The sequence below is a fragment of the Coffea eugenioides genome, chromosome 8 (assembly GCF_003713205.1).
Source record: "Coffea eugenioides isolate CCC68of chromosome 8, Ceug_1.0, whole genome shotgun sequence".
NCBI classification, from domain to species: domain Eukaryota; kingdom Viridiplantae; phylum Streptophyta; class Magnoliopsida; order Gentianales; family Rubiaceae; genus Coffea; species Coffea eugenioides.
This window is the reverse complement of record NC_040042.1, coordinates 23966776-23980797: the sequence shown is the minus strand read 5'-3', so window position 1 is coordinate 23980797 and position 14022 is coordinate 23966776. Positions and strand designations below refer to the sequence as shown.

The following is a 14022-nucleotide window of genomic DNA, read 5'->3' as shown; positions in this document are numbered from 1 at the left end:
GGCAGATCTGCCTCCAACCCTAACTTTCCTTATTTGTCCAAAGCCGAGAGAGAAAAACTACCTAAAGAAATATGGACTATTATTAGCTAGCAATTTATTTTTTTAAGTATGAAAAATACATAAATACAAGGAAGGTAATAATTGTATGTATTCATGCATAATAGATTAGACGAATTTTAATTGTGTCGACGAGAATGTTAATGCATATTCTAACACTCCTAACCGATATTGTTCCACAGTTAACCACCCCGTGGGATCGTGGGTTTTGTTCCTGACGGCGTTGGACAACACAACAGGCTAATGCCTCACCAAAAGGCCTCGACTGGGTGGGGGACACTACAATAGGTTATTAAAGTACCCCAGGACTTCCTCCCTTAGCCAATGTGGGATCATTACAATCCACCCCCCTTAGGGGATCCAGCGTCCTCGCTAGTACACCGGGGTCGGGAGTCGGTTTTGATACCAACTCTAACACCTTGGCCGATATTGTCCCACAGTTAGCCGCCCCCGTGGGGCCGTGGGTTTTGTTCCTGGAAGTGCTGGACAACACAACAGGCTAATGCCTCACCAAAAGGTCTCGACCAGATGGGTGACACCACAATAGGTTATTAAAGCAGCCCAGGACTTCCTTCCTTAGCCGATGTAGGATCATCACACATATTGTGAATTAACATCATAAAGATGTCAATACATATGATGTTAATGCATATTGTGGATTAACATCATTATGATGATAAATACAAGAAATATGAATTTTAAAAATGTTAACAGGGATTTTAAGTGTTTAACCATTCAGGATTACTCACTTAATTTTCAATAATTTGTTAAATATTTTGTTTATAATTAATAATTTTAACGCAGGCGACATGCTAGGTAATGTTAAAGAGAATAAAATTATTTCTCAAGATAAAATTGTAGACAAAATTTTTCATTTAAGGAGAACAATGTGCATCCTAGTAAGTCTTTTGATTCATCTATACAAGAGTTGGTAACAGTAGTGAATGAATATATATTTTTTATCTAAACTTGATGATGCTAAAAGTAGCAGTTGTCGCGGTGAGTTCTGATAAAGTACAGAATTTTATTTTTTGATAATTACAGTCTAAAGTCATCTTGACAATGAAGATGGCGTGATCATCGCTTTTGAAATTTAGTCTGAATTCGTGGCAATAAATTTATGATAGGTCTTCTTTACATTCTAGTTCGTGTTGATTTTCAAAAGTTCTTTCAATTTTGAGGAAGAATTGTAAAATTATTGGTTTGTGGGTACTTGAAGGTTTTCAAGATAATTCGAGATCCAATTTGTTTTGATGTGGAGGGGACTAATATGGAAAAGGTTGCGCCATTCTTTCCTATTTTTTAGGCAATTTCGATTGTTGTTTGGTTTCGAATTTCTAGTTTATAAATAGGGACAAATTTAGGGATGTTTTATTAGACTTTTGGCATATTTTATCAAATTTAATGCGATTGTGTTCGGGTTAATTTCTAAACTTGAGTTGAACATGAGTTACCCCTTGCTTATTTGTCTAGATTAATTCGTGAAATTAATCCGTCAAAAATCGCTTCCGTTGTCTTGTTAGGAAGGGTAACAATTGTGAGAGGTTGTGAATTAATACTAGTAATGATCAAGAGCAATGGAGGAGAGAGTGCGGGAGTAGGCAGTGGTTGAATAGTACTAACAGCTGATTAAGTGGTAGGTTAAATGAGAAGTAAGTCGGTGTTAGATTTTACCTGATGAGTTAATAATTAATATCTAACTATGGAATAGGAGGAAAAAATTTCAATCAACCCCAAAATCCAAACAAAGATAGGAACTCGTGATTGAAGATTTCAGAAAAATGTTGTTATACCATTGAAAATGGCAAAATCTAAAACATCAGAAAACATCCTCTCAAAAGGAAAGAGAGATACAACAAATCCATAAAATTTGACTATTTTTTCCATGGATTCTTTGCGAAGATGTTTAGGAAAGATTGTCAATTTCACGAGGGAACCTCTCAACAGAGACTGGACAAAATAACTTTTTTTCTCCCCCATAGAGCGCTTTATTTTAGATTTGTATGATAAGCTATCACTACATAAGAAATAATTAAGGAGGCTACAATTCTAATGATTCAATCAAGATAACTTTCATACCAGCCGAATTCGAATAAATTTTTTTCATGATTAGTAGATAGCAGTAGTACCACAAAGGCAGAAAAAGATATTGCAAAAATCGCTTGGCAGAATTGGAGAAAAAAAGCCATTGAGTTTTTGCTCTCTTCTTTTTTTTTTTCTCTCTCTCTCTATCTTCACTTGCTTTTTCTTTTTTTTTTCGCATTTCTTCACGGTCGTCTTCTATTTTTACATTGTAAAGCTCTAAGATTTGCTCGCGAGATTTTATCCTGACATATATCTATAAAGAATCTGTTTCCACCAAAAAAAAAAAAATTCTGTAGGCATATCTTACAACATTTTGCAAACCTAGTTTATAGTTTTGTTACATTTATTTCGAATGACTTAAATGTGCCCACTCCAAAATTTTATTGGAACAAAAAAAAGGCCGTTGGCAATCTCTCTACTCATGGACTTAATAGAATTTTATTTTTAAATGTGGTATTCTCTTCGTATAGTGGCATTAAGGGTACAACGAAATTGGATTTTTCTTATACCCAATGGGTATTCATTAAGATATTATATATATATATTTTTAAATATCTTTTAGGTGTCGTAGGTTGAAAACATAAGATTATTTAGGGAAAGTAAATAAATACAAGAGATGACAGGTAAAATTAAATAGAAAAATATATAAATGTAAGGAATGGTAATAATTGTTTGTATGTATTTATTCTTGTGGATTTGGAGAATTTAAATTGTGTTAACGAGGATGTTAATGCACATTATGAATTAACATCATTATGATGATAAATACAAGAGATATAAATTTTAAATGTGTTAACGAGGATTTTAAGTGATTATGCATTCCGAATTACTCGTTTAACTCACAATAATTTGTTATATATTTTGCTTACAGTTTATAATATTAATATAAGTGGCATGCTATGTGATATTAAAGAGATTGAAATTATTTCTTTAGATAAAGTTACAGACACAATATTTTTTATTTGAGGTGAACAAGGTGCATTCTAACAAATCTTTCGATTCGCATATAAAGGAATTAGTAACAATAGTGAATGAACATTTTTTTTTATCCAAACATGGTGATGCTAAAAGCAGCGGTTATCACAGTAAAATTTGATAAAGTGGAGATTTTTATTATTTGAGAATTATAGTCTAAATTTATCTTGACAATAAAGATGACATTGTCATCACTTTTGAAGTTTTGTGTGAAGTCGTGACAATGAAATTATGCGTTTTCTTTATATTTTAGTTTGTATTGATAGTTCAAAAGTTCTTTCAATTTTGAGGAAGAACTATGCAGTCATTGATTTATGGGTACTTGAAGGTTTTTATAATAATTTGAGGTTAAATTTTTTTTTTGTTATGGAGGAGACATATGTGTAACAAATTGCGTGTTTCTTTCCTAATTTTTAAGCAATTTCATTTTTTTATTTGGTTTAGTACTTTTAGTCTATAAATAGAGATGTACATAAGGTTATTTTATTAGGTTTTGGGCATATTTTATCAAATTTAATATAGTTGTATTTGAATTAATTCTTGATCCTAAGTACGATCAAGTGAAGATTCTTTTCAAACATATTTTGGATTCTAATTTGAATCTAATTTTCTTTGAGAGTTGAACGTGATTCACCTTTTGTTTGTTTATCCGGATTAATTCGTAAAATTAATCCATTGGAAATAAGTTTCGCCGTCGTGTCCAGAGCGATAACAACTATAAAAGTTTATGGATTAGTGGTGCTAATGGTCAAGGATAATGGAGAAGGAGATATAGAAGTAGGGAGTGTTTGGATAATACTAGCAAGTGGAGTGGTAGGTTGAATGAGAGATAAATCAATGCTAAGTTTACCTGATAAATTAGGAACCAATATCTAACTATGAAGAGGGTGATAGATAGGGAAAAAAAACTCCAAACAGCCCCAAAATCCAAGTAAAATAAGAAAATCATGACTGGATAATTTAGGATGATGTCGTAGACACAACTGAGAATGACAATGTTTAAAACATCCTTTCAAACAGAAAGAGAGAAACGGCAAACTCATAAAACATAGCTATTGCTTTCTCGAATTCTTTCAAAAGATACTTAGAAAAGATAGCAAATCCCACTGGAGAACCTTCCAAGAGGGATATCGCAAGATAACTCATTTTCTTCCCAACATAGTACTTTGTTTTAAAATGACATGATAAACTATCACTATGCAAGGGATAGTTAAGGAGGTTGAAATTCCAATGACCTCAGCAAGATAACTTTCATAGCAATCAGATTCGATAATGTTTTGTCCGTGATTAGTAGATATCCAAAGCATCATAGAGATAAAAATGAAGATTGCAATGACTATTTGCCAAAAGGAAACGTGCCATTGATGTTTTTTTTTTATCTTTCTTTTCCTCCATCTTCTCTCGCCTTTTCTCTTTTCTCTCTTCTCTTTCACTCATTTCTTCTCAATTGTTTTCTATTTTCTCTCATTAGAACTTTAAGGTCTGCTTATAGGATTTCATCCTGACTCATATACAATAGATCTATCTCTACAATTTTTTTTGTGCAGGCATATCATACAAGATCGGGAACATTTAACACGCCAATTAAATGACTAACAAAAAAATTAACATTAAACCTTCCTTCCATATCTACTTACATTATCCTAGATAATTTTGACCTATATAAAAAGGTCAAAGTGTTGACAGTGATTACTACAAATGCATGATTTCTCACACATTTTCAATTCTAGTTAGTAGTTTGGCTACCATTATCTGAAATAGTTTAAATGCGCCCACTCTAAAATCTTGTTGGAACAAAAAAAAGTCGTTTGCAATCTCCCTGATTTGGACTTTCTAGAATTTTATCTTTACAAGTGGTATTAACAATGAGGTTCGGTCTTGAAACAATCCATTGCATTTTACCCTAGACTTGCTAAGTAAATACATTTTATTATTCGAGAATGAAGCGATTCCCACCAAAATAAAGTTCACTTATATGTACACCTACCAATTCGACATAAATTTCAAGATATTTCACTATTAAAAAAAAAAGATTGAATTCTTCAAATTAGGCAAACAAAACGAATTTCTTATTTGAATTTGTATCCAATGGGCACTTGTTATGATATTTTGGGTGTCAAATTTTTGTGACTAAAGGGCAATCATTAAGAATTTTTTGATGTCATATGTATGAAAACTTAAGATTAATTAGAAAAATAAATAAATACAAAAGATGGTAGGTGAAATTAAATTAAAAAAGTATATAAATGCAAGGAATGATAATAATTGTCAGTATGTGTTTATACATGATAGATTATTTGAATTTTAATTGTATTAATGAGGATATTAATGCATATTATGGATTAACATCATAAAGATTTTAATACCGATGATATTAATGCACATTGAAGATTAACACCGTTATGATGTTAAATATAAGAGATGTAAATTTTAAATGCGTTCATGCGAATTTTAACGTTATACATTGTGAATTGCTCATTTAATCCACAATAATTTATTAAATATTTCGCCTATAGTTTATGATGTTAATGTAGGTGACATGCTAGGTGACGTTAAAGAACAAGAAATTATTTCTCCAAATAAAGTTGCAGACACGATATTTTCACTTGAGAAGAACAAAGTGCATTCTCAATTTGCCTATAAAGGAATTGATAATAGTAGAAAATGAATATTTTATTTATCCAAATTTAATTATGCTAAAAGTAACAGTTACCATGGTGAAATCTGATAATGTGAAGACTTTTATTATTTGAGAACCGCAATCTAAAGTTATCTTGATAATGAAAATGGCATGATTATCGCTTTTGAAGTATTGTTTGAATTCGTGACAACAAAATTATGGGTCTTCTTTACATTCCAATTTGTGTTGATAGTTCAAAAGCTATTTCAATGTTGAGAAAGATTTATGGGGTTTCTAGTTTGTGGGTGTTTGAAAGTTTCTAAGATAATTTAAGATCGAATTTTTTGATATGGAAGGGACTGATGTGGAATGAGTTGCATGCTTTTTTCCTATTTTTTACGCACTTTCATTTCCTATTTAGTTTAGAACTTCTAGTGTATAAATAGGGATGTACCTAAAGTTATTTGATCAGACTTTTGATACGTTTTATCAAACTTAACACAGTTATATTTGGATTAGAGGAACTAATATCTAACTATGAAAAGGATCAAATATTGGAGAAAAAATTTGAATCAACACCAAAATCCAAACAAAGATAGGAACTCATGACTGGAGAATTGGGGAAGATATTATAGACACCATTAAAAATGATAAAGTCTAAAAATAAAAAAAATCCTCTCAAAGGAAAAGAGAGAAACTATAATCCCATAAAACTTGACTATTGCTTCCACAGATTCTTTTTAAAGATGTTTAGAAAATACTACAAATTTCATGGACGAACCTCCCAAAAGAGATATGGCAAGATATCCCATTTTCTCCTAAATAGAACCCTTTATTTTAGATTGGTATGATAAATTACTACTAGGTAAGGGATAGCTAAGAAGGCTGCGATTCCAATGATCCAATCAAGATAACTTTCATATCAACCCGAATTCAATTAGATTTTGTCCATAATTAGTAGATTATAGTAGACCATAAAGGCAAAAATCGAGATTGCAAAAACTGCTTGCTGGAATTAGAGACAAAGAACCATTGTTTTTTTTCTCTCTTCTTTTTTCCTTTTCTTTTCCTCTATTTTCATTCACTTCTTTTTTTTTCTCTCATTCGTTCGCAGTCGTCTTCTATTTTCTCTCTATAAAATCTCAAGATTTGCTCGCAAGATCTTATCTTAACTTATAGATAATGGATCCATCTCTATAAAAAAAAAATTTTTTTTACGCGCATTCTACAACATTTTGTGAACCTAATTAATAGTTTTGTTACCTTTACTTGGAATGACTTAAATGTGTCCACTCCAAAATTTTGTTGTAACAAAAAAAGTCATTGGCAATCTCTGTATTCATAGACTCTTTAGAATCTTATTTTTAAAAGTAGTATTGTCTTTATATAATAGCATTAAGTATACAACTAATTTGAAAAATTGTTTCTGCAAAGTGAAGACACCTAGGTGCATATCTTTGGCATAAACCTGTATATAGAATACTAAGGTAATACTAGGGTTACAATAAGGGTTTTGTCCGGCCTGCATGGAGGGTCCTCCGTGGCCACCGCCGGCCACAGGGGGCACATCTGGAGGAGCAGCAGCGTCCAAGTCCTTTGCCGACGTGCTTTCGGGTGCATGTCGGTTGGAACCAACTGTTCCAGATCTGGGGCGTTGTGCGACACATCGAGGAGAACCAGCGCTGCTGTTATCTCAGAATGATCTGCACCTGCTTTCGACACCATTCAGAAATGCATTGGTTGGACGGTTCCCGTTTCGTCGGCCTCCAATGGAGGTCATTCGGGGATTTTTTGTTTCTCTGGGTCTCAAGGGAGATTGTGATGTCGGCCTTCTGGATTTGAATCACGTTCTGATCAGGCCATCAACGGAGGAGGATTTTACACGGCTGTTTGTGCTCCGTTCTTGGTTCGTGAAGGGCGCACAGATGTTGGTATCAAAATGGACATTGGACTTCAAAGCCCATCAGGATTCGACTTTCGCGCCTGTGTGGGTTTCCATGCCAGCGCTCCCTTTGCCGTTATTTAATTCGGTGTATATTGCCAAACTAGCAGGTTTGCTGGGTCGATGTCTGAAGATTGACTCGGCGACAGTGAAGCTCAAACGGCCTTCGGTTGCGAGGGTTCTGATTGAGATGGACGTGTCAAAGCAACCCCCTCATCGCATCTGGATTGGGGAGGACCAGGAGGGGTTCTGGCAGGATGTGGAATATGAATCTTGGCCGAAGTTTTGTGGATTTTGTATTCGTTTTGGACATGACGACGGAGAATGTTTTAGGCAACATCCAGATCTCAAACCTGTAAACAGGATGGTTACGGCGAAAGGAAAGTCCAAGGAGGTTTACCGGCCTAAGGGTATCAGTGGCACCAATGGGCCTGGTTTAGGGCTCCTACAGAGTGGGGAGTGTCATCTGCATCCTGAGGGTGCCGTGGATGCTGGTCAAAGCAGTGAGGGGAAGCTTGTCGTTAATTTTGGCCCTGGGAGGACTGCACACTCTGAACTGGAGGGGATGGAAACTGCAATGCATCGGTTGGCGCCTAACCCAGCGTTGGAACCACAGGATCCGGAGGTGGCCCCTATTTTGGTGGAGCCTACTATTCCGTCGGTAGCTGTTGATGCGCTTGCTGGTGCTGGGTTTGCTGGAATTTTGACAAATTCGGCCGGAGTTGATGCTTCAACTGAGTCACCGTCGAGGGTGACGTCGGAGGAGGTGCATGGCTGGGAGAGGGTGGAGTGCGGGAATAACTTTGCTGTCCTACAATCTCTATCAGATATGGAGTTTCAGGATGTCGAGCGCCTTCCATCCAGTTCGGCGTGTCAGGGTAGGAATGCTAAGCAGAGACATAGACGACAATGTTCTGACGGGGACATACCGGGGAGGCAGTGCCGTGGGAGCAATTAAAACAATTTCAGAGAGTGTTGCATCAAAGGCTGTTCGCGGCTCCGACAACGGAGAGTTTGGAAGGGTTGGAGCGGCCAGTGTCCGCGGAGCGTGGTCCGTTAGGAGCTAGACACAAGGGTGGTCGGCAGGCTAAAGCATTTTCCAATCAGGGTAAGTTTCAATCCCAACCCCAAACTCATTATTCTTTGAGGTCTCATGTTAAATCCCATTAAGTTGGTTGTGTGGAATATTCGTGGGGCTTCACGTAAAGATTCACTGCGATATTTAAATAAGATATGCAAAACTAATAACATACGGTTGCTGGTTCTCCTGGAACCATTGTCGGATTCTCCCCAACTTGAGGTGGTACGTCGGTTTCTTGGGTTTGATAGGGCTTTGGGAGCATTGAATAACAAGGTGTGGGTTTTGTGGTTTAATGAGATGTCATTGAGCTTCAGGGAAATGGCGGACCAACTGCTTCACATGAACATCGCTTTCTCTTCTGGATGTTCGGTGCAGTTCTCGGCAGTCTATGCTCGGTGTTTGAGGGTGGGGCGACGTGAGCTGTGGTCAGCAATGGAAAGTTTAGCGGGTGAAGTGCAGGGGCCTTGGTTATTGGCAGGGGATTTTAATGTAATCTCTTGTAGAGAGGAGCGTGTGGGAGGAGCCCCGGCTAATGAAACAAATATGGTAGAATTCAATGAGTCAATTGGTAATTGTGGTTTGGCAGAGGTCCCTTTTGATGGCGCTGAATTTACATGGACGAATGGGAGGATGTGGCAGCGTTTGGATAGGGCCATAATGAACCGGGAGTGGGCGGATGGGTATGACCTCTCGCATGTCTCACATTTGGCCAGGGGACGTTCGGATCATGCTCCGCTGCTGATTTGTTGTCAGAATGGGAATCCCAGCAAACGGTCATTCAAATTTCTAAACGTTTGGCGGCATCACACAGGTTTCAGGGATGTGGTGCAGAAGAGTTGGGAGAAGCCGGCGGAGGGTGAGGGTATGACGAGGTTTTATAATAAATTACGGGCGGTGAAGGGTGGGCTGCAAGTATGGAACGTCCAGGTTTTCGGAAACATTTTTAGCAAGGTGAAGGAGGCTGAGGCAGTTATGAAACAACGTGAGGAGGAGTTTGACAATGGGCGAGGTTCTGTTTCCAGGGCAGCGTTGGAGGAGGCAAAGGCGGTTTATGCAAGGAGCTTGGCAGTGGAATGTGAGTACTGGAGACAGAAGGCGGGCATCAAATGGTTACAGGTTGGGGATGCTAATTCGGCTTATTTCCACTCTCGTTACCGTCAGCGTCGAAATGTCAATTTTGTGGCTCGCATTAAGGATCCGGCAGGCCCATGGTTGGAGGATATTCAGGATATCAGGAGGTCTGCAGTGGAGTTCGTGTCCTCTTTGTTCACTTCGGAACAACATGGGTGGCAGTCGCCTGACATTCCCTTTACGATGCCTAAGCTGTCTGCTGCGGATAATGATATGCTATCTGCTGTTCCAGGCATGGCTGAGTTACAGGAGGTGGTGCATGGGTTGGATGCTGATAGTGCTCCTGGACCAGATGGGTTTGGGGCAGGTTTTTACCAAGCTTGCTGGGATATTATCAAGGCGGATCTACTGGAGGCGGTTCAGGCTTTTTTCCAGGGTATGCGCTTGCCTAGGAGTTTTACTAGTACTTCTATTCTTCTACTGCCTAAGCTTGCAGGTGCCATGCGCTGGAAGGACTTTCGGCCTATTAGTCTTTGCAACACTTGTTCAAAAATTATCTCTAAGATGGTGGCTAATCGGTTGGGGAGAGTCCTACCTGCCTTAGTTTCACCATGGCAAACAGGTTTTGTACCTGGACGGGGGATAACGGACAACATCCTTCTCACGCAGGAGCTGGTGGTTGATTTAGACAGGCGGTTGAGTCACCCGAACCTCATGTTAAAATTGGATATGGAAAAGGCGTACGACAGGGTAGAGTGGCCATTTCTGTTGTTTATGCTTCGGCATTTTGGCTTTGCGGAACATGTGGTAGATATAGTCTTTCGTCTGGTGTCCAATAATTAGTTTTCAATTTTGGTGAATGGTGAGGCTGCTGGATTTTTTAAGTCTTCACGGGGTGTTAGGCAGGGGGACCCGGTCTCCCCTGGCCTTTTTGTGTTAGTTGCAGAATTTTTAGGACGTGGGTTGCATCACCTTTTAGGTAGGCAACCGGGCAGGTATTTTGTTTCAGCCGGGACCCAGGTGCCATACCTAGCCTTCGCGGATGACATGCTTGTCTTTACAAGATGTTCAGAGGAGTGTCTGAACGTAATCAAGGCTTTTTTAGCAGAATATCAAGAGGCATCAGGCCAGAGGGTGAATGTCGACAAGAGTTCATTCTTTTTATCTTCGGGGGCTACTTCGGGGCAGGAGCATATGATGACTAGGGTCCTAGGATTTCACAGGCAATTTTTCCCGTTCACTTATCTGGGTGCCCCTATTTATAAGGAGCGGCGGCGTAATGTGCTGTTTGATGGGATTGTGGCTAAGATGCGGGCTCACCTTGGCCATTGGAGTACTAAGCTGCTCTCATTTGGGGGTAAGCTGGTCTTAGCAAGGCATGTCTTGGCGTCGCTGCCTATGTACTTACTTCAGGTGGTTAATCCTCCAAAGGCGGTGCTCACACGTTTGGGAGTCATTTACAACGCCTTTCTGTGGGATCGAATGGGAGAGAGGCGCATACATTGGTCATCCTGGGACAAGTTGTGCTTTCCACTTGAGGAAGGGGGTCTGGGGTTTAGGTCTTTTAAGGACATGGCTAGGGCGTTTGCGGCTAAACTTTGGTGGCGTTTCAGGAGTGGAGATTCAAAGTGGGCGGAGTTCATGCACGCCAAATACAGTAGTGGGAGCCATCCATCGGAAGTTTCATCAGTTCGGCCTTCAGCTACTTGGCGGCGTCTGGAGGCGATACGTACTTTGGTTGAACCGAACATTAAGTGTTTAGGTAAAGGCCTGGTAGATTTTTGGAAGGATAGATGGGTTCTTCATGACCCGTTAGAGGTGGTTGTGGGTCGAGCGGTGAGGCCTCATTTTCTGGTGGCGGAGTTTATTACTGAGGAAGGCTGGGATGAAGTTCGTCTTGCCAAGTGGGTTCCGGGTTTCGTCATCCGTGCAATCAAGGACATACCCTTTGAGCTGTCTCAGGAGGACAGGTTGGTTTGGTTGCTTTCGCCGTCGGGGACTTTCTCGGTTAAGTCGGCGTGGGAGTTGCTTCGACAACGGAAGCATCACTCCTTGGTCGACTCCTTACTGTGGCCGTCGGTTTTGCCAGCAAAAATGTCATTTTTTGCTTGGAGGTTAGTGCGTAATTTCCTCCCTTTGGATGTGGTGTTAAGTCTCGGGGGTTGTCTTTTCCCTCGAGATGTGGGTGTTGTTACCGGGAGGAGGAGGCGCTCTTGCATGTTTTTCTGTCGGGCCCGGTAGCTTCGCAAGTTTGGAGGAGAATCTCTTCCCGGTTTGGTTTTCAGTTGCGTAATTGCTCGAGTATGGCGTCGGTTTTTATCTCTTGGTACTTCACTTCAGCTTCAGCGGCGAAAAATCATATTCGGGTTTTTATGCCAATAGTGGTGTGCTGGTTTCTTTGGGTAGCTAGGAACCAGGAGCGCTGTCAGGGAGTGCGGTGGGAGGTTGACAAGATAATCCGTGATGTGGATTATTTTTGGGAGCAGCTTGGGAGGGCAAATAAGCTTCGTCGGTCGCATTTCGTGGGGGATGTGGATTGTGAGTTGGTACAATGGATCAAGTCTCCTTCTAGGAGAAGGGCCCCGTGTGCGATTGCCTGGGTCAAACCGCCACTTGGTGTGCTGAAATTTAACTCGGACGCCAGTGTGGTTCAAGGTCGGGCCACGGGTGGAGGTCTGCTGCGTGATGGTCAGGGGAAATTGATTTTTGCTTTCTACAAGGAGTTCGGGGAACAGGATGTGTTAGGGGCGGAGTGTATGGCATTACTGTTTGGTCTGCAGTTGTGTTTAAAAAAGGGGATGCGTCCTTCGTTGGTAGAGGTGGACTCCAAGGCTTTGGTACAGTTGGTTGTGTCTGGGGCGATTGCTAAGTGGCCTCTGTGTAACAGCTGACAAGAATATATTTTACGTATTTTTTAGTGTGTTTTATTAGTTAATTTTGGTTTGATTATTTAGTTTAATAACTAAAATAACTAAGGTTTTGGTAAAAATCTACATTTTATGTTAAAGTGGCTAACATTGCATTTCTATTGATTTTTATGGGAAAAACTTCATATTTTGTAGGTTTAATGATTCAATCATCAAATGAAGTGCATTGAGAAGATATTTGGATGATTGATGATGGATTAAAGTGGTGAAAAATAAATATGAAGTGTAAAAGGAAGAAATGCAATTTGAGGACAAAAATCAAGAAAAGTCAGCTTTGACAATTCAGACACATTTTCGTATTTTGACTATATCAGGAGGTACAATGATCGGATCAAGGTGATCTTGGTACCATTTTGAAGCTAAGAGATATATCTACATTTGGTATGAAGACATCAAAGTCCAATTCAGCCGTTTTCTTGGTCAAAAGGTCGAAACACAGAAACTTATCTGGATGGTCGAAAGCTGAAGCCCAGAATTGACCAGTCTATGGTATTTTGATCATATCTCCGTCCACCGATCTCCAAATTAGATGATTCTTGAAGCATTGGAACGCTAATTCAAAGGGTTACAACTTTTGTGTTTTCCACAAAAGCCAGTTCAGCCTTTATGATAGAGAAAATCGCAGTTGAAGTAAGAACAAAGTGAATACGCGAGTACACAAAACGTGACTTGTAACCGCGTTTTGTGTAGGCGCGTTTTCTGGCCGCAATTCTGCAATTTGCTCAGTCAATTCTCTTATGTTCAAACTACTTTCCAGCTACAATCTGCAAGAGAATTCGGTGCACATGCTTCAGAAGACAAAAGGGTAGACAAGGTGGCTTATTTTCAAGTCAAAAACATTTGTTATTGACTATCCTAACAAAGTTGAGATTTGGGAATCAAAAGGTGGAATTTGACTTGGAAAAATGGAGCTCTTGAGCAGCTTATATGCAGAGACATTTGGGAGATCTGAGGACATTCATTATCATACGGGAGAAGCTTGAAGAGTGCAGAAATGTAGTTCTTCCATTTCCTTAGTGTAGGATAGTGTAGTAAGTGTAGTTCATCCATTCTTGTATAATGGCTAGATTAGGATGAAAATGGAGATGAAGAAAGAGAAGTTGAAGCTCAAGTGACATGGGTTATCTCTTCTCCAACTCTTTATCTTTTGTATTGGATTCTTAAATATAGTTAATATGCAAGTTCTGGAATTTATGTCTATTATGTGTTTCTAAAGTTTATGCCTTGGGTTTGGTTGAACTTTCTATGATTGTTAGTGCTTATT

At 39.1% G+C, this 14022-nt stretch overlaps 1 protein-coding gene across 1 annotated transcript; it reads left to right on the top strand.

Annotated features, from left to right (window-relative positions):
- The first annotated feature begins 12134 nt into the window (after window positions 1–12134).
- On the top strand, window positions 12135–12722 carry LOC113780431. Its single transcript, XM_027326234.1, has one exon. It carries the CDS (start codon window positions 12135–12137, stop codon window positions 12720–12722), a length of 588 nt encoding a protein of 195 aa, XP_027182035.1.
- Window positions 12723–14022: the final 1300 nt, after the last annotated feature.

What these genes read in the sequence shown, in the direction of transcription:
- LOC113780431 (XM_027326234.1), top strand. Translation starts at nt 12,135, where the DNA reads ATGGCGTCGGTTTTTATCTCTTGGTACTTCACTTCAGCTTCAGCGGCG.